The sequence below is a fragment of the Mauremys reevesii genome, linkage group 15 (assembly GCF_016161935.1).
Source record: "Mauremys reevesii isolate NIE-2019 linkage group 15, ASM1616193v1, whole genome shotgun sequence".
NCBI lineage: Eukaryota > Metazoa > Chordata > Testudines > Geoemydidae > Mauremys > Mauremys reevesii.
The window spans coordinates 8,910,977-8,931,401 of record NC_052637.1 but is presented as its reverse complement, the minus strand read 5'-3'; the positions used below and the strand labels follow the sequence as shown (position 1 = coordinate 8,931,401).

General features: G+C 42.7%; 2 protein-coding genes across 2 annotated transcripts; both read right to left on the bottom strand.

Annotated features, from left to right (window-relative positions):
* Window positions 1–2,629: 2,629 nt before the first annotated feature.
* On the bottom strand, window positions 2,630–3,199 carry LOC120383557 (putative olfactory receptor 14L1). The gene has a single exon (XM_039501714.1). It carries the CDS (start codon window positions 3,197–3,199, stop codon window positions 2,630–2,632), a length of 570 nt encoding a protein of 189 aa, XP_039357648.1.
* A 9,919-nt stretch (window positions 3,200–13,118) lies between these two features.
* LOC120383556 (olfactory receptor 14A16-like) lies at window positions 13,119–14,075 on the bottom strand. Its single transcript, XM_039501713.1, has one exon. It carries the CDS (start codon window positions 14,073–14,075, stop codon window positions 13,119–13,121), a length of 957 nt encoding a protein of 318 aa, XP_039357647.1.
* Between the last annotated feature and the right edge of the window lie 6,350 nt (window positions 14,076–20,425).

Below are 20,425 nucleotides of genomic sequence, written 5' to 3'. Positions count from 1 at the left end.
ATCAGGGGAATGGGGCTGAGCAGAGGAGGGGACTGATGGGCAGAGGGGTTAAGTAGGGATCTCTGAGGAAGCTGAGTCACAAACTCTGGGTGGGGAAATTGGCTCTGGCCGGTGGGAAGGGGAAATCTCAACAGACAAGGGCTGGAAGTGTCTGTGGGGTGGAAGGCTATGTGTGGGGAATGATGGGTTTAGGGGCTGTGGGTGTTTGTTTGGGGGGTCTGGGCTGTGTGAGACAGAGAGCGGGAGATACTCAGGGACTAGGGTAAGAGGGGTTCAGTGGATGGAGGACATGGTGGGGGCTGGAGTCAAAAAGCCTGAATCTCCTCTTCCTTAGACCAGCTGTGCTGCATCACAACTCCACCAAGTTATCCTGGGGTCAGAGGGGAGTCAGCCCCATTGAATTACTCCTGACTAAGTGTGGGTCGCGTCAGTCCCATTGACTGCAATGGAGTTACTTCTAACTTTTCTTAAAGTTAGGGTATTTTGGTGCTGATTTTTTTTCACACACAGAGAGATCAAACCGGGGCTCAGATCCTCACTGAAGCAGGTTCTCCAGTGCTTGATGTTTACTGCACCAGAGTGCAGGCCAGATACCAGCCCTTTGGGCGAAGTCAAGTTACAGTGCTATTAGCCATAGTGTGTAGCTCTCCAGTTAGGCACGTCAGCCTTTGAAGTGGTTGGTGTGGCGCTAAACAGATTACAGAGTGCATGTCCATGGAGAGAGCATGAGCTGGTTGAACGCTACCTCTGGATCACAGACCTAAGCTTCTGAAGGAGGAATGGCCTGGCCATCAAACCTGAGCCCCACTCAGGCATTGAGTTTGCCTCTAAGGGTACGTCTATACTTACCGTCCGGGTCGGCGGCTAGCGTTTGACTTCTCGGAGTTCGATATATCGCGTCTATCTAGACGCGATATATCAAACTCTGAACGCACTCCCGTCGACTCCGGAACTCCACCACCGCGAATGGCGGTGGCGGAGTCGACGGGGGAGCTGCAGACTTCAATCCCGCGGCGTCTGGACGGGTGAGTACTTCAAACTAAGGTAGTTCGAGTTCAGCTACGCTATTCGCGTAGCTGAACTTGCGTACCTTAGTTCGACCCCCCCCCTTAGTGTAGACCAGGTCTACTAGTGGGCCAAAGCCTGAAACTAAAAGAAGGTGGCATCTGTCTCTGTCCACACGTTTTTAATTTTTGGAAACGTCACCCAAGCACAGCAGAAAATTTGGAAGGTGCTGAAACTATTTTTGGAATGAAAATAGGTTACACATGCACATTCCTGCTGGGTAGAGAGGATGGTGGGGGGGCAACAACGGGAAAGGGTGTTACCCGACGGCTTTCTGAACCCAAAGCTCTCAGTAACTTTACTTCTTATGAGGCAGTGTCAGGAAATAAATCAATGGGGACACAGTGCACCCATCTGATAAGTGGTTGATATAAACAGCGCAAACAAGAGTGCTTTTACTTAGAGCTTTTACTTTATTTAGTCTCCAGCACGTACACACACAAGCAACAGGTTATGTTGGAGCACCCCAAACTGTAGTTACCCCAAGGTCTGGAGTGGTCCTCGAGTGTCCAGTGACAGATTTCCAGTGGCCAGCCTTCCGTCTGCTGCTGGGAACTCGAGATGGGTTCACAGCAGAGTTCACTTAACCCAGATCTTGTCCCCTTCTTATCCTTACAAGTGTTACATAGCTTACCAATCAAAACCAACCATTAAGCAAGAAGCAGGTGTTAAAAAAGTCACTCAAAAAAACCATTAGCAAGCAATTTTGAGCTGTTAGCCTTGCACCTGAATTTCCATATAACAGCAGTCAAAACTGAAGCCAGACTTTCTGTTTTTCTAAGACGCAAACTTCAGCAATTTCAAAAGAAAGCTTACCAGGAAGGATGCAGGCTCATGCTCAAGTCTTGTGGTCGCTCAACCCCTGAGCTGCTTTTAGCAATGAGCAAGATAATCAGGATTCCAGCTACTGGCAGTGGCCTAGGCATTTTGCTAGTTGTCAAAAGCTCCCCTAACAAGGGGCTTTGGGGGTAGCAACAGAGGGGTGATTAAAGTAGGGGATAAATGGTGTGGTGGGTCAGTTGGAGAGGAATGGGAGCTAGGTGGAGTGGAAGGGAAGGCTGGGGTACTGCGAAGGGGGATGTGATAGTGAGTGATAGGGGACTGGGGGGAAATAGGGGAAGAGGCAGAACAGGTATGGCTGAGCCCCTATTTCCCTCCTGTGTGTGTGCCAATATCTGCCTTTACCATTCAATACAGCTGCAGCGGACATAGTTAATGCTGCTAGTGTGCAAGCAGATGATTACCACTAGCTATTGCCAGCTCCGGGGGACAACCTTAACTAAACTACAGTGTTAACTAAAGTTTTGTTTTGGTTTGTTGCAATAGAGAGAGAGAGAGAGAGAGAAATAGATAGATAGACAGATCTTATCTAATTTACACTTCTGTAAACCTAAAGTAACTCCATTAACTTTAGTTAACTGAGTTTTGATCATTACCACTCATTTTACATAAAGAGATTGCGCATCACATTCCTGTGGATATAATAATTCTATCTGTAAAGACAGACCGAATTAAGTCATGGTCGTGGGAGAAATCTGGAAATTTTATTCTTGGTTAATAATGTTCACCGAGTCAGTTTCCTCAGAGCACCTTTAATTTCCTTGTTCCTCATGCTGTAGATGATTGGATTCATACTCGGTGGCACCACGGAATAGAGCACACCCACCACAAGATCCAGACCTGATAGACAGATGGAGGGTGGTTTCACATAGGTAAAGTTCCCAGTGCAAACAAACAAGGAGACCACAATGAGGTGAAAGAGGCAGGTGGAGATGGCTTTATGCCAGCCCTGCTCAGAGGGGATTCTCAGCACCGTGGAGAAGATCTGAACATATGACACAATTATTAAAACAAAGCAGATTATAGTTAAACATGCAAAAAAGGCAATAACCCCAACTTCATTGAGATATGAGTCAGAGCAAGTGAGCTTGAGTAGCTGTGGGATTTCACAGAAGAATTGATCCACCATGTTGCCTCCACAGAAGGTTAAAGCAAATGTGTTTCCAGTGTGCAGTGCAGAGCAGAAAATACCACTGATCCAAGCACTGGCTGCCATTTCAATACAAGCTCTCCTGTTCATCAGAGACTCATAGTGTAGTGGTTTGCAGATGGTGACGTAGCGGTCATATGCCATGATAGTGTTAGGGATTTTAAGGGGTCCCACTTGCCCCAGACTGTGTCCCGCTTGCCCCATGTTGAATTAGCTGAGCATAATTAACATTAGGCCATTATAGGTCAGCTTGATATTAAGACATAGGATAGCTGGTATGGCATAATCGAAAGGCCAACAGGAGAAAGGGGAACCAACGCCTACTGATAATTGTGAAACATGGCCTAGTATAACAGCATATTAGCAATGGAAAATTAATAAAGAGTCTTGTACAATGTAGCCGCACGTAGGTGGGCGCACATGTAGTTGGGAGGGGGCTTGCTGTGCAACTCTATTGGAAGTAGTTGTATTGGGCAATTTGGTAAACAATAAGGCATTATTAACAATTAAGATCCAGACCCCCACCCATAGGGTCAGAAGCAAACTGCATCCTAACCCCTGCCTTTCAGGCCCAGGTCTGTTAGCAAAACCCAATTGCTATATAGAACAAAGGTTAACTTCTGCAATTCTTGTCTGTCTATATCAGGGGCATGAGAGGGGGGGGTGATGAAGAAACCAGAGAAAGGGGAACTGAGGGAAGCTCAGCTAGAATGCTGAGCCTTATCCAATGCAACCGCAAAGGAGGGGTCTTACAGGCAGGCAGACTACCTACGAAAACTGCCCAGAAACAATAAAAGGAAACACCATGTATGAAAAAAACTGAAGTAGCTTGCAAATGTCACAACTGATACTCCCAAATAAGTGTATTTTAAGTAAATGCTAATTTGCGGTTTTAAACTTTATAAGCTCGGTAAAATTTGTAACAGGCAGAGGGGAGTTTTAACCCTCTCCCTGCATGCATGCTTGTACTATAATAAAAGTGCCTCAGTGTGTCTGACCCAAAATCAAAGGCGTGGTCAATTTTTCCACGACAATAGTAAAAAAACCAAGGTCAACCACAGTGAAGAAAATGAAGAGAAAGACCTGGGCAACACACCCAGAATAAGAAATCGACCTGGTGTTCAATAGGGAATTGGCCATGGACTTGGGGACAGTGACGGAGATGGATCCGAGGTCTATCATGGACAAATTCATCAAGAAGAAGTACATGGGGGTGTGAAGATGGTAGTCCACAGCCACAGCTGCAATAATGAGGAGGTTCCCCATCAGGGCTGCCAGGAAAATCCCTAGAAACACCACAAAGTGTAAAATCTGCATCTCTCGAGCCTCAGAGAACCTCAGGAGAAGGAATTCGGTCACGGTAGTTTGGTTGGACATTTTCCTTCTCAGGACATCGTGTGCTGCCTGTGGAGGGACGGGCAAGGGCAATGTCAGGATAGAGCACTTCTGCCTCCTCACCTCTGACAATCACACCATGAGTCAGGTGCATTATCATCACACCACTGTAAATCAGTATAGCACCCTTACAGTCAAAGGATGGCTCCATTTCCACCATCTCACTAGCCATCCAAGATGTGGCTTAATAAAAAGCAGTGTAAATATGGAATGAGTCACAACACAATTTGAACAATCTTAGGAATGATGGTCCTGCTATTGCGACAATGGAGAGCTATTTTAGGAGAGGAGAATGAGGCACTGCCTTCACTATGAGCTAGGAGTGTGATTCCCAGCTTGCATACACACACTCGCAGTAGGTCAATGAGAGCTGGTGCGAGTATAAATTGCAGTGCAGTCACCACAGCATGGGCAGTGGCAGTGGAGGCACAGCTGAGCATGTTCCTGCAGGGCACAGAGGAGGTTGTAGCTGTGCCCATGGCCCCACATATACACTGCTATTTGTACTCGCGTTAGCGCTCATCAAGCTAGTGCAAGTATGTAAGCGGGAAATTACACCCGTAGCCCTTAGTTTAGACATAGCCTAGGTGAGTCTGGCTTGTGTAGCCTAGCAAAACACCAGCTGAGAGGGAATACGATCACTCTCTGTAAATAGTTCAGGGAGGTAAACACCAGCGAGGGAGAAGAGCTGTTGATTCTAAAGGACAATGTTGGCATAAGAACAAATGGCGATAAACTGGCCATAAGTAAATTTAGACTGGAAATGCAGAGAAGGTTTGTCCCCGTCAGAGAAGGGAGGGCCAGGAACAGCCCTCGGAGCAGACAACCCAACTAGATTAACATGGGGATGGGTCAGTTTCTGATGGAGATTATATGATGGGGTTGCCAGTGGTAGCATAGGATTGGACTTGATGACTCAGGTCCCTTCCTGTCATATGGTCTTATGACACCACTTGGACAGGAAACTACACTTCTAAACCACCAGCACAGCCTGATTCCATTGTCGCAGGGAAACACGACACAGACACACGCAGTACACTGAGCACCAGCTCATCTCTAATAGTTCCTCTCTCCCTTTCCCTGCCTTGTCCAGGGCTGCCCAGAGCGGGTTCAGGCCCCGGTGAAAAAAAAATTTCAGGCCCCACAGCAAGGGCGGACTGGCTAAAAGTCTTTACCCGGGATTTGTATTGATGTGCGGGGAAAAAAATGCCCTGCCTGGTATACAAATGAAATATGGAATAGGAAAAGAAAACATTTATTCTTAAAGAACATATAACAAAAATTAAACATTTAAAAAAAACTTAAATTAAAATCACATATGCAACATAGTCGGGCACTGGGCCCCCACCCGGACCACCGGGTCCCAGTAATTTGTACCGGCTTCCCCCCCACTCTCGTCGGCCCTGGCCTTGTCTAGTTGCACTGTGAGCTCCTGTGGGGAGTGTCTGTATCTTACTATGTCTGTCTTCTGTACCCTTGTCAAGAGCATTGGTGTTTAGCCAGCATCAGTGCAGGGCAGAGGCTCTGCTGCTAGAATAGGAGAGCTGGGTTCACTGGTTTTTTTTTTCTGACTGGATCTAGATGTATGACTAAATAGACAGCAAAAGCCTTACAGAGTTCAAAATGTAATTTACATGTAGGGTCTTATGTATGCTCTGTATATTAATCCTCAAATATATTTAATTGAAATAATGAACTTACTGTGCAGGCCATTGTGGATTTTTCCCAAACCTGTGATGCATTCGATCCTCCAGTGCCAGGATTCCTTGGTCATTATCTATCTAACTCCATTGTTAACACCACTAGAGTATCTAGAAGCCAAAAGCTAAGCCATGTAAGAGTAATTTCTCCTCTCACTCTTAGACTGATCTGACAGAGCTAGGCACAGACCTGTTGCCCTCAGTAGATGAGCTGTGTGCAGCTAGCTTTGAGCTTCACTGATATTAAAGAACTGATGCTGTGGAAGGTGACTTATCCATGTCTATTTTCAGGCTTATGGGACTCACTCCCCGAAGCTCTGCACAGCTCAAAAGGAGAGGCCCAGAGGCAAAAGTTCAAAGAGTCATAGAGAAAGCCAAAAGGAGCCATTATGATCCTATAGTTTGACCCTCTGCATAGCACAGGCCCTAGAATCTCCTCCAAAGTTCCCCAACTCCAGCCCAGTTCTATCTTATCTGTGGGTTAGGATTACAAAGGCATTTAGGCACCTAAAGATGGAGACAGGTACCTAGTGGGATCTATCAAAGCTCCTAAGTGAGCCAGGTGGCTAAGTCCTATTGACATTCAGTGGGAGTTAGGAGCCTAATGTGCTTAGGTGCTATTGTAAATCCCAATAGGTCTGTATCTCCATTCTTAGGTGCCTAAAGCCCTTGCAATCCTGGGCCTGTGTCTATCTCATTAACTTCCAAGGCCTGGGCTTCTCTTGAATTTCAGAAACATTAAGCCTGGGTTTTGCAAATCAGTCTCAGGGAGTAAGACATGAACTCCCTTAGTCTCCTTTTAACATCTCAGCCTACAATAACAAGTACGGCCAGGTAACAGGGCTAGAAAGGTGATCAAGACACTAAGTTAGCTCAATTCTTTGTGCCTCAGTGTCTCCAGGACTAATATGGGACTTATAGTGATTCCTTAATTAGGGCCTGACCCACAATTTTTTTTTCTCTAGGTAGGTGCTGTGAACCTTCTCTTTGTTAAGCTATGTGTTGATATATTGTTTGTTTGTTTGTTTGTTTGTTTGTTTGTTTTGTTTGTTTGTTTGTTTGTTTTATGGAAAATTGGGTTTTCAGCCAAAAAAAATTTTCTCAAAATATTTTCTTGGAAATATTGATTATTCTTGGAAAACTGAAAACTAAAAAATGGTTTTCATCTTAAAATGTGTATTTTTCAGCTGAATTTTTTTGACTGACAAAAAGCAAAAAATAAATACATAAATAAAAGTGATATTTTGGGGTTTCAGTGAAAATTCAAAATTTTGCAGAGTAGAGTAAGTTTTCTGACCAGCAGTAGATATTTCATTACATTGATACCAAAAGTCAAAAACATTTCAGATTGAAATTTCACATTTATGTTCTTAAATTTCCCCTGTATATTAATTCCCCAAAATATAGTTAATTGAGATAGCAAATTTACTGTGCTGGTCTTTGTGGAGTTTGTCTCAGCTTGTGATTCCTTCAATTCTCAACCATCAGTATTGCTTAGTCTATCTACCTGTCATGCACCCATCATTGTATTAGCCCACAGTCATTTCCATGTGTTCAGCTGAGTTATGCTGATTTACACAGGCTGGGATCTGGCCCACTCTCTCCAATGGAGCTATGTCAATTTACACCAGCTGGGGATCTGTCCCTTTACAGTTTCAAATCCATATTCTGTGCCTTTGAATCTGAACTGAAGACAAGTCACAAGTTCCTAACTCTTCTGCACGTCCTTAATTCTTTGCCTTTGAGATTAATTAGAAGTGTAACTTTTAATGGTTAAGGATCAATTCATTCAATCCTCGGGACAGAACTTTGAGGAATTCAAACTGGACAGTCTCTATTGAAAAGGATAAATGGACAGTCTCTACGGAAAAGGATAAATGGACACAAATCAGATATTAGGAATGGCAATATACAAAAACCTGTAGGAGAACACATCAACCTCCCTGGCCACACAACAGCAGATCTTAAGGTGGCCATCCTGCAGCAAAAAAACTTCAGGACCAGATTTCAAAGAGAAACTGCTGAGCTTCAGTTCAACTGCAAATTTGACACCATCAGCTCAGGATTAAACAAAGACTGTGAATGGCTTGCCAGCTACAGAACCAGTTTCTCCTCCCTTGGTTTTCACACCTCAGCTGCTAGAAGAGGGCCTCATCCTCCCTGATTGAACTAACCACATTATCTCTAGCCTGCTTCTTGCTTGCATATATATACCTGCCACTGGAAATTTGCACTACATGCATCCGACGAAGTGGGTATTCACCCACGAAAGCTCATGCTCCAAAACATCTGTTAATCTATAAGGTGCCACAGGACTCTTTGCTGCTTTTACAGATCCAGACTAACATGGCTACCCCTCTGAAACTTGACACCAATTGTAGCAGTTTGTTTAATTGGGAAAGGGGAGAAACTGAAGCAGTGGCAAGTCTGACACCAGTTGGCCCTATCCCTAATCCAACAAAACACTTAAGCATGAGATTAACTTCCAGTTTTCAATGGGACTACATATGTATTTAAAGTTAAGCATGTCCTGAACTGGTTTGCTGGATCAGGGCCTTAGTGCAGAATATTCAATGGAGGGGAGTTTCGAATTCACAATCATGAGTGTTCTGAACAGATCCTCAGGTTGTGTAAATTCTCAGAGCTCTGTTGACTTCAATGGAGATATAACAATTTACACCAGCTGAGGATTTGTCCCTTCCCTCTTTAAGGCACCTGCATAGGCCAATTGATGGCTGAGTGATCTAAGCTTCTGTCTTTCCCACAATTAACTGTTCTGGTCTCTGGACCACATCTATGGAGATGTGGGTTCAAATCCCACTCCTAACATATCCTTTCATACAAGCAGGAGCATTGTCAGCTGATTAACATGTGATAATTCCCCTCTATTCAGCATTGGTGAGGCCTCATCTGGAGTACTGTGCCCAGTTTTGGGCCCCACACTACAAGAAGGATTTGGAAAGAGTCCAGCAGAGGATAACAAAAACAATTAGTTTTGGAGTAGCAGCTGTGTTAGTCTGTATCTGCAAAAAGAAAAGGAGTACATGTGGCACCTTAGGGTATGTCTATACTACCCGCCGGATTGGTGGGTAGTGTTTGATGTATTGGGGATGGATTTATCGCATCTTGTCTGGACATGATAAATTGATCCCTGAATCAATGCCTGTACTCCACCTTGGTGGGAGGAGTAAGCGGAGTCGATGGGGGAGCCGCGGGAGTTGACTTGCCACTGTGAGAACGGTCAGGTAAATTGAGCTAAGATACTTTGACTTCAGCTACGCGAATAGTGTAGCTGAAGTTGTGTATCTTAGTTCGAACCTCCCTGCTAGTGTAGCCCAGGCTTTAGAGACTAACACATTTATTTGAGCTTAACCTTTTGTGGGCTACAGCCCACTTCATCAGATGCATAGAATGGAACATATAGTGAGTAGACGTATATATATACAGAGAACATGAAAAGGTGGCAGTTGCCCTACCCACTCTAAAAGGCTAATTAATTAAGATGAGCTATTATCAGCAGGAGAAAAAAAAACTTTTGTAGTGAATCAAGAGCCCATTTGAGACAGTTTGACAAGAATGTGTGAGGATACTTAACATAGGGAAATAAATTCAATGTGTGTAATGGCTCAGCCATGCCCAGCTTCTATTTAAACCTAAATTGATGGTATCTAGTTTGAATATTAATTCAAGTTCAGCAGTTTCTCCTTGGAGTCTGTTTTTGAAGCTTTTCTGTTGCAAAATTGCCACCTTTAAGTCTATTACTGAGTGACCAGAGAGGTTGAAATGTTCGCCTACTGGTTTCTGAATGTTATGATTCCTGAAGTCAGATTTGTGTCCATTTATTCTTTTGCGTAGAGACTGTCGGGTTTGGCCAATGTACATGGCAGAGGGGCATTGCTGGCACATGATGGCATATATCACATTGATAGATGGCTGGAGCACATGATTTATAAGGAGGCTGAGGGAACTGGGATTATTTAGTCTGCAGAAGAGAAGAATGAGGGAGGGATTTGATAACTGCTTTCAACTACCTGAAAGGGGGTTCCATAGAGAATGGATCTAGACTGTTCTCAGTGGTACCAGATGACAGAACAAAGAGTAATGGTCTCAAGTTTCAGTGGGGGAGGTTTAGATTGTATATTAGGAAAAACTTTTTCACTAGAAGGGTGGTGAAGCACTGGAATGGGTTCCCTAGGGAGGTGGTGGAATCTCCTTCCTTAGAGGTTTTTAAGGTCAGGCTTGACAAAGCCTTGTCTGGGATGTTTTAGTTGGGGATTGGTTCTGGTTTGATCAGGGGGTTGGACTAGACATTCCATGATATTCCATGATATTCCAACCATGATATTCTATTTAACCACGAGATCTTGTATGATCTAAAAATAAAAAGGAGTCATATAAAAAATGGAAACTAGGACAGATTACAAAGGATGAATATAGGCAAACAACACAGGAATGCAGGGGCAAGATTAGAAAGGCAAAGGCACAAAATGAGCTCAAACTGGCTATGGGAATAAAGGGAAACAAGAAGACTTTTTATCAATACATTAGAAGCAAGAGGAAGATTAAGGACAGGGTAGGCCCATTGCTCAGTGAGGAGGGAGAAACTGTAACAGGAAATTTGGAAATGGCAGAGATGCTTAATGACTTCCTTGTTTCAGTCTTCACCAAGAAGTCTGAAGGAATGCCTAACATAGTGAATGCTAATGGAAAGGGAATAGGTTTAGAAGATAAAATAAAAAAAAGAACAAGTTAAAAATCACTTAGAAAAGTTAGATGCCTGTAAGTCACCAGGGCCTGATGAAATGCATCCTAGAATACTGAAGGAGCTAATAGAGGAGGTATCTGAGCCTCTAGCTATTATCTTTGGAAAATCATGGGAAACAGGAGAGATTCCAGAAGACTGGAAAAGGGCAAATATAGTGCCCATCTATAAAAAGGGAAATAAAAACAACCCAGGAAACTACAGACCAGTTAGTTTAACTTCTGTGCCAGGGAAAATAATGGAGCAAGTAATTAAGGAAATCATCTGCAAACACTTGGAAGGTGGTAAGGTGATAGGGAATAGCCAGCATGGATTTGTAAAGAACAAATCGTGTCAAACCAATCTGATAGCTTTCTTTGATAGGATAACGAGTCTTGTGGATAAGGGAGAAGCGGTGGATGTGGTATACCTATACTTTAGTAAGGCATTTGATATGGTCTCGCATGATATTCTTATCGATAAACTAGGCAAATACAATTTAGATGGGGCTACTATAAGATGGGTGCATAACTGGCTGGATAACCATACTCAAAGAGTAGTTATTAATGGTTCCCAATCCTGCTGGAAAGGTATAACAAGTGGGGTCCCGCAGAGATATGTTTTGGGACCGGTTCTGTTCAATATCTTCATCAACAATTTAGATGTTGGCATAGAAAGTACGCTTATTAAGTTTGCAGATGAAACCAAACTGGGAGGGATTGCAACTGCTTTGGAGGACAGGGTCATAATTCAAAATGATCTGGACAAATTGGAGAAATGGTCTGAGGTAAACCGGATTAAGTTTAATAAAGACAAATGCAAAGAGCTCCAATTAGGAAGGAACAATCAGTTTCACACATACAGAATGACCTCTCTAGGTCCCTTCCAGTCCTAGAGTCTATGAATCTATGAATCTATGATTCTATGAACTGATCTACTGAGGGAAGGGAAACAGAGCATGTTAAAAATGTTTCCAGTTGAAACAGCTTGAAGTTCAAACACCAAATACTTAGGATGAACTGTTTGTAGATGAGCTGTGGAGTAAGATATTGTGAGAGAAATTCTTTGGTAAATAATGTTTAATAATTAATTTTTATAAAAGCAGCAAAGAGTCCTGTGGCACCTTATAGACTAACAGACGAACTGGAGCATGAGCTTTCATGGGTGAATAACCACTTCATTGGATGCATGTAGGGAAATGTCCAGAGGCAAGTATATATATGCAAGCAAGAAGCAGGCTAGAGATAATGAGGTTAGTTCAGTAAGGGAGGATGAGGCCCTCTTCTAGCAGTTGAGGTGTGAAAACCAAGGGAGGAGAAACTGCTTTTCTAGCTGGCTAACCTTTCACAGTCTTTGTGAATGGATTAAACAAAGGATTAAACAAAGCATAGTCTTGAATAGGAAATGATTCTCAATAATTTGCATAAACTATTCATTATCTATCTATCTATCTGTCTATCTATCTATCTAACAATTCACAATTAAATAGAAATCTATCATTATGACACAATTAGGTTATGTGTTAGGACAAAGAATGGTCCTCTCTCTCCGTCTATCTAATTGCAGACTCTTTCTTTGTCTGTCATACATGCAGTGTACACAACTATGGAAAGATAAAATTCTAATACTAGTAACAGGCCAACTTCTTAGATCCTTTCTCAGTTTGGATTGTGTTTGTAAAGTAACAGAGATAAAAACTCCCAAGAGAGACTCAACTCAAAACAAAGAACACAGAAAAAAAAACTTCCCTCCACAGAGATTTGAAATTATCTTGTCCCTGATTGGTCCTCTGGTCAGGTGTTCCTCAGGTACTGCTTGTTAACCCTTTACAGGTAAAAGAGACCTTAACCCTTAACTAACTGTTTATGACATAAGCCTTTGAACAACATCAAGAATAGCACAAAACTGATTTATGCAGTGGTGTTGTCGCCATGTTGGTCCCAGGATATTAGAGAGACAAGGTGAATGAGGTAAGATCTTTTATTCCTCAACTTCTGTTGGTAAGAGAGAGACAAGCTTTTGAGCTTACACAGAGTTCTTTTTCAGGTCTAGGAAATGCAAATAGAGTGTTACAGCTAAATACAAATTGGAACAGATTGTTTAGTGTAAATAGTTAACACATATTTCAAGGGACCATTCAAGGTGAATTGGCCTGTTGACGACAATAACAATAACAAAGTATCTTCAATGGATTGTGTTTGAAAAGAAACACAGATAAAATCCATGTTCATAAGAGAAATATAGACATTTTATTCTTGATGAATAACCTCCACCCTATGAGTTTCCTCAGGGAAGCTTTGATTTCCTTGTTCCTCATGCTGTAGATGATCGGATTCATCACTGGTGGCAGCACGGAATAAAGAACAGCAACCATGAGATCCAGCCCTGATGTTGAGCTGGAGGTGGGTTTCAGGTAGGCAAAGATGCCAGTGGAAACAAACAAGGAGACCACAATGAGGTGAGGGAGGCAGGTGGATAGGGCTTTATGCCGACCCTGCTCAGTGGGGATTCTCAGCACTGTTTGGAAGATCCGAGTGTATGACAGAATTATAAGAACAAAACAGCTTAAGAATAAGCATGCACTCAGGATGAGTACCTCAACTTCACCAAGGTACGTGTCAGAGCAGGCGAGCTTGAGTACCTGGGGAATTTCACAGAAGAACTGATTCACCTCATTGCCGCCACAGTAGGAGATTGCAAATGTTTTCCTGGTGTGCAATGAAGAATAGACAATTACACTGACCAAGGCACTGGCTGCCATTTGGACACAAGCTCTCCTGTTCATTATAGTCCCATAGTGCAGTGGTTTGCAGATGGCAACATATCGATCGTACGCCATGACGGTGAGTAAGACGAAGTCAGATATAGCAAAGAAGACGAAGAAAAAGACTTGAGCCACACATCCAGAATAGGAAAGGGAGCTGGTGTTCATGAGGGAATTAGCCATGGATTTGGGGACAGTGACAGAGATGATGCCGAGGTCTAGGATGGACAAATTCATCAGGAAGAAGTACATGGGGCTGTGAAGGTGGTGATCTAGGGCTACAACCATGATGATGAGAAGATTCCCCATCATGGCTGCCAGGTAAATCACTAGAAACACCACAAAGTGCAAAATCTGCAGCTCCCGAATGTCAGAGAATCCCAGGAGAAGGAACTCTGTTATGTTGGTTTGGTTGGACATTTTCTTTCTTAGTTCATCGTGTCCTTCCTATGGAGGGAAAGACAAGGGCCATGGTCAGGATTATAGTAGAGACAGAGTGACCCTGATTCCCCTCTCTATAATCTCTCATGATGTGAATGTCAAAGGTGAACAGCATTCGTCACTTCTATTGGCTGGAGTAGCGAGTGTTCCTCACCGCTCACAAACAGAGCACTACTCTGGTGTGTTATCACAGGAGTGTAAATTGGCATTGCTCCATTAAAGTCAATGTAGCTTTTTCTGTTTACACCATCTGAGGATCTGGCCCAATATGTGGCTTGATCAAATGCAGCATGGAGGATGGAACAAAGTACAACCCAAATCCAACAATGTTAGCCAATGTTTTGCCCCTTTTGCTACAGAGACCGGGCTCATAACTTGGCCATGAATCTAAAATGCCCACACAGCCTGATTCCCACTTTCCTGGGAAATGCAGCGAAGACTTATCTGGAGTCCCACATGGCAGCTCATCTGTGATTATTTCATCCCGACACCACACAGACAGCCTGCTGCCTGTTTACACATTGATTTATGGCACCAAATCGGAGCTGCATTTCCATCTCTGGGTTATGATGGGCTAGTAGCATTGTTCAGTTACTGATAGGTTGTATTGTTTCCCTCTGCAACTTTATGTCTGTACTGTGCGGTCAGTGGCAGTCAGGAGACTTGGGTTCTACTCTTGGCTCTGCCACTGACCTTCACTGTGACCTTGGGCAGTCACTTCTGCCTCTCTTTCCCCTCCCTCCATTTGTCTGTCTTGTCTACTTTGAATGTAAACTCTTTTGGGGATGGACTGTTTCTTCCTAGGTGTATGTTCTGTGCATGTGTGGACAGTATTTTTGTTTATCTGGCAGCAGTGTGGGACAGAGACAGTGATGGTAGAACAGGAGAGCTGGGTTCTAGTTCCATCAACCTCCTATATGTCCTTGGGTAGGATCAAGATAGACAAGCTTTGTCTGGGGGCTTCAACTCTCTGGGCTTCAGTTTAGAGAGGTTAGTATGTTTAAAACGTATTCTGTGGGATACCAACTTCGCTACTTCTTAGTTTCACCATCCTGCAGCTACCCCTTTGAAAGACATAAACACAGTTGCAATAGAGGGAATGAGTTGGAAATGGTGGTGTCATTGGACAATATTCTTGTTCCCCACCCTGGCTTAAAGCTAAGTTTCCAGTTAGGAGTACTTAGACAGTTTCTGCTTTATTTCAAAGGAAAATTCAGTTTTCAGTTGAATACATTTTCATGGAAAGTCTCTGCTAGCTCTAAAAATGAAAACAGTTTTTTGTGATGACTAAAATTTTTCACTTTCCAATAGTTTTACGATGAAATTGTTTGGATCTCACAACCTCAATGAAAAGTCAATTTTTGCTGATGATTTTTTTTTAAATCTGATCATCTCTAGATGTGTGCAGTCTTAAAGTCTTAAAGATTTCTAATGGCAATTCATATTTCTTATATTAAATTTTCCCCTGTACATTAATACTCTCACATATTTAATTGAAATAGAAAACTAACTTTCATAGTAGAATCATAGGACTGGAAGGGACCTCGAGAGGTCATCTAGTCCAGGCCCCTGCACTCCTGGCAGGACTAAGTATTATCTAGACTATCCCTCACAGTGTTTGTCTAACCTGTTCTTAAAAATCTCCAATGATGGAGATTCTACAACCTCCCTAGGCAATTTATTCCAGTGCTTAACCAGTCTGACAGTTAGGAAGTTTTTCCTAATGTCCAAACTAAACATTCCTTGTTGCAGTTTAAACCCCTTGCTCCTTGTCCTATCCTCAGAGGTTAAGAACAGATTTTCTCCCCACACCTTGTAACAAACTTTTATATACTTGAAAACTGTTATCATGTCCCCTCTCAGTCTTCTCTTCTCCAGACTAAACAAACCCAATTTTTTCAAACTTTCCTCCTAGGTCATGTTTTCTACAACTTGAATCATTTTTTGTTGCTTTTCTCTGGAATTTCTCCGATTTGTCCACATCGTTCCTGAAATGTGGTTCCCAGAACTGGACACAACACTCCAGTTGAGGCCTAATCAGCGCAGAGTAGAGCAGAAGAATTACTTCACGTTTCTTGCTTACAACACTCCTACTAACACATCCCAGAATGAGGTTTGCTTTTTTTGCAACAGTGTTGCACTGTTGACTAATATTTAGCTTGTGATCCACTATGACCCCCAGATCCCTTTCCACAGTAAACTTTCCTAGGCTGTCATTTCGCATTTTGTATGTGTGCAACTGATTGTTCCTTCCTAAGTGGAGTACTTTGCATTTATCCTCATTCAATTTCATCCTATTTACATCTGACCATTTCTCCAATTTGTCCAGATCATTTTGAATGATAATCCTATCCTCCAAAGCACTTGCAACCCCTGCCAGCTTGATATCATCTGCAAACTTTATAAGTGTACTCTCTATGCCATTATCTAAATCATTGATAAAGATATTGAACAGAACTGGACCCAGAACCGATCCCTGTTATGTCCCTCCAGCATGAGTGTGAACCACTGATAACAACTACTCTCTGGGAACAGTTTTCCACCCAGTTATGCATCCACCTTATAGTAGCTCCATCTAGGTTGTATTTCCCTAGTTTGTTTATGAGAAGGTCATGCCAGACAGTATCAAAAGCCTTACTAAAGTCAAGATATTTCACATCTATCGCTTCTTTCCTATCCACAAGGCTTTTTACCCTGTTAAAGGAAGCTATCAGGTTGGTTTGACATGATTTGTTCTTGACAAATCCATGCTGACTGTTACTTATCACCTCATTATCTTCTAGATGTTTGCAAAGTCATTGCTTAATTATTTGCTCCATTATCTTTCCGGGTACAGAAGTTAAGCTGACTCGTCTGTAATTTCCTCGGTTGTCCTTATTTCCCTTTTTATAGATTGGCACTATATTTGCCCTTCTTCTGGATTCTTCTGGAATCTCTCCCATCTTCCATGACTTTTCAAAGATAATCGCTAATGGCTCAGATATCTCCTCAGTCAGCTCCTTGAGTATTCTAGAATGCATTTCGTCAGGCCCTGGTCACTTGAAGACATCTAACATGTTTAAGTATTTATTTCCCTATCTTAGCCTCTGATCCTACCTCATTTTCACTGGCATTGACTAAGTTAGACTTTCAATCGCTATTTACCTTCTTGGTGAAAACCAAAACAAAGAAGTCTTTAAGCACCTTTGCCATTTCCACATTTTATGTTATTGTTTTCCCCCCATCATTAAGTAAAGGGCCTGTCTTCCTCTTGCTTCTAATGTATTTGTAGAATGTTTCATTGTTACCCTTTATGTCCCCAGCTAGTTTGACCTCATTTTGTGCCTTGACCTTTCTAATTTTGAGCCCTACACCCTTGTGATATTTCTTCATATTCATCCTTTGTAATTTGACCTCGTTTCCACTTTTTGTAGGACTCTTTTTTGAGTTTTAGATCACTGAAGATGTCCTAGTTAAGCCAGGGTGGTCTCTTGCCATACTTCCTATCTTTTTTATGCAGTGGGATAGTTTGCTTTTGTGCCCTTGGTAATGTCTCTTTGAAAAACTACCAACATCTTCAATTGTTTTTCCCCTTAGGCTTGCTTCCCAAGGGATTTTGCCTACCAACTCCCTGAGTTTGCTAAAAAGTCTGCCTTCCTGAAATCCATTGTCTTTATTGTGCTGTTTTCCCTCCTACCATTGCTTCGAATCATAAACTCTATCATTTCGTGATCACTTTCACCCAAGCCACCTTCCACTTTCAAATTCTCAACCAGTTCCTCCCTATTTGTCAAATAAAATCTGGAACAGCCCCTCCCCTAGTAGCCTTCTCCACCTTCTGAAATAAAAAAATGTTTCAAATGCATTCCAAGAACTTATTGGATAATCTGTGCTCTGCTGTGTTATTTTCCCAACAGATGTCTGGGAAGTCCCCCATCATCATCAAGTGCTGTGCTTTGGATGATTTTGTTAGTTGTTTAAAAAAAGCTTCATCCACCTCTTCTACCTGAACATAGCATAAGAAAATAAGAACAGCCGTACCAGGTCAGACCAAAGGTCCATCTAGCCCAGTATCCTGTCTACCGACAGTGGCCAATGCCAGGTACCCCAGAGGGAGTGGACCTAACAGGTATTGATCAAGTGATCTCTCTCCTGCCATCCATCTCCATCCTCTGACAAAAAGAGGCTAGGGACACCATTCCTTACCCATCCTGGCTAATAGCCATTTATGGACTTAACCACCATGAATTTATCCAGTTCTCTTTAAACGCTGTTATAGTCCTAGCCTTCACAACCTCCTGAGGTAAAGAGTTCCACAAGTTGACTGTGCGCTGCGTGAAGAACTTCCTTTTATTTCTTTTAAACCTGTTGCCTATTAATTTCATTTGGTGACCCCTAGTTCTTATATTATCGGAATAAGTAAATAACTATTCCTTATCCGCTTTCTCCACATCACTCATGCTTTTATATACCTCTATCATAGCCCCCCTTAGTCTCCTCTATTCCAAGCTGAAGAGTCCTAGCCTCTTTAATCTCTCCGCATTGGGACCCGTTCTAAACCCCTAGTCATTTTAGTTGCCCTTTTCTGAACCTTTTCTAGTGCCAGAATATCTTTTTTCAGATGAGGAGACCACATCTGTACGCAGTATTCGAGATGTGGGGTTACCTTCAATTTATATAAGGACAATAATATATTCTCAGTCTTATTCTCTATCCCCTTCTTAATGATTACTAACATCCTTTTTGCTTTTTTCACCGCCTCTGCACACTGCGTGGACGTCTTCAGGTGACTCCAAGATCTTTTTCCTCACTTGTTGTAGCTAAATTAGCCCCCATCATATTGTATGTATAGTTGGGGTTATTTTTTCCAATGTACATTACTTTACATTTATCCACATTAAATTGTATTTGCCATTTTGTTGCCCAATCAGTTAGTTTTATGAGATCTTTTTTAAGTTTGTCACAAACTGCTTTGGTCTTAACTATTTTGAGCAGTTTAGTATCATCTGCAAACTTTGCCACCTCACTGTTTATCCCTTTCTCCACCCTGGTTAGGTGATCTGCAGTAAACCCCTACCATGACATCACACTTGTTTTTTTTACCACTTTTATGCTTACCCAGAGACTTTCAACAAGTCTGTCTCTTAATTCAATCTCAACCTATGTCCAAATGTATACATTTTTAATATATAAGGCAACACCTCCTCCATTTTTTCCCTGCCTGTCCATCCCGACTAAACTGTACCCTTCTATACCAATATTCCAGTCATGTGTATTATCCCACCAAGTCTCCATGATGCCAACTATGTCACAGTTGTGTTTAGTTACTAGCATTTTGAGGTCTTCCTGATTATTCCTCATACTTCTCGCATTAGTATACAGAAATCTAAGATACTGCTTTGATTCCCCTCCCTCCCCCGCAGTTCTGTCTTGTCTCCCTTATTTTTGCTATAGCAGCCCATGCTCCCCCCAGATTCCGACCCTTCTCCCAGGTCTCCATGTTTTTGACTTACCTGTGGGCTTTGGTCGCTTGGCCCCGTTGAACCTATTTTAAAGCGCTTCTCACTATGTTAGCCAGTCTGTATCCAAATATGCTCTTGCCCTTCTTCTTTATCCCAATTTGCAGTGCATTTGATCTTGCAGTGTTAAGAATCATTGGTCATTATCTATCTATCTATCTATCTATCTATCTATCTATCTATCTATCTATCTATGTGCCAACTGCCAGGATTGTTTGGTTCTCTCTCTCTCTCGCTCTCTCGCTCTCTCCCATGCCCCCTTCACTGCATTATCCAACAGCTGTTGTTGTGCCCCTTCACTGGATGTTCTGAATTGCAGTGTCTCTCTGCAGTTCCTAGCACACACGAGTGCTCCCTGCTTCCCTCCTAGGGCAGGCTTGAGTGAGAGGCGATGGACTAATTGGGATCAGGGACTGAAAGCCCCTCCCAGTTCTAGAGCTGATCCCACCTTGTGCAGGCTTCAGACACAGTCACAGCCCAGGATGTCCCTGCTCTGCAACTAAATAGCTGAATCCGGTCTCCAGGGCTGTGAGCCCAGCTCTGATCTCACCTCTGAAGCAAATCACCCTGACAATCTGCACTAGCTGGTCCTAACCCCCCAGAGGGGGAACAGCACCTGCCCTGGATCTCACACGATGGCAGCATCCCTGGAAGGATCCTTGGCTAAAAACAAGACAGGGATGAGTCACAAAGGGGGTCCCCACAGGATGGCAAAATAAAATATAAATTAGTAGCACAGACATGTGACCTAGAATAGCTGAGAGTCTCGTGGCACCAGAGTCTCAGCTGGCCTGGAATGGCCTGTTCCTTCATTCAGTTAACATAATTACC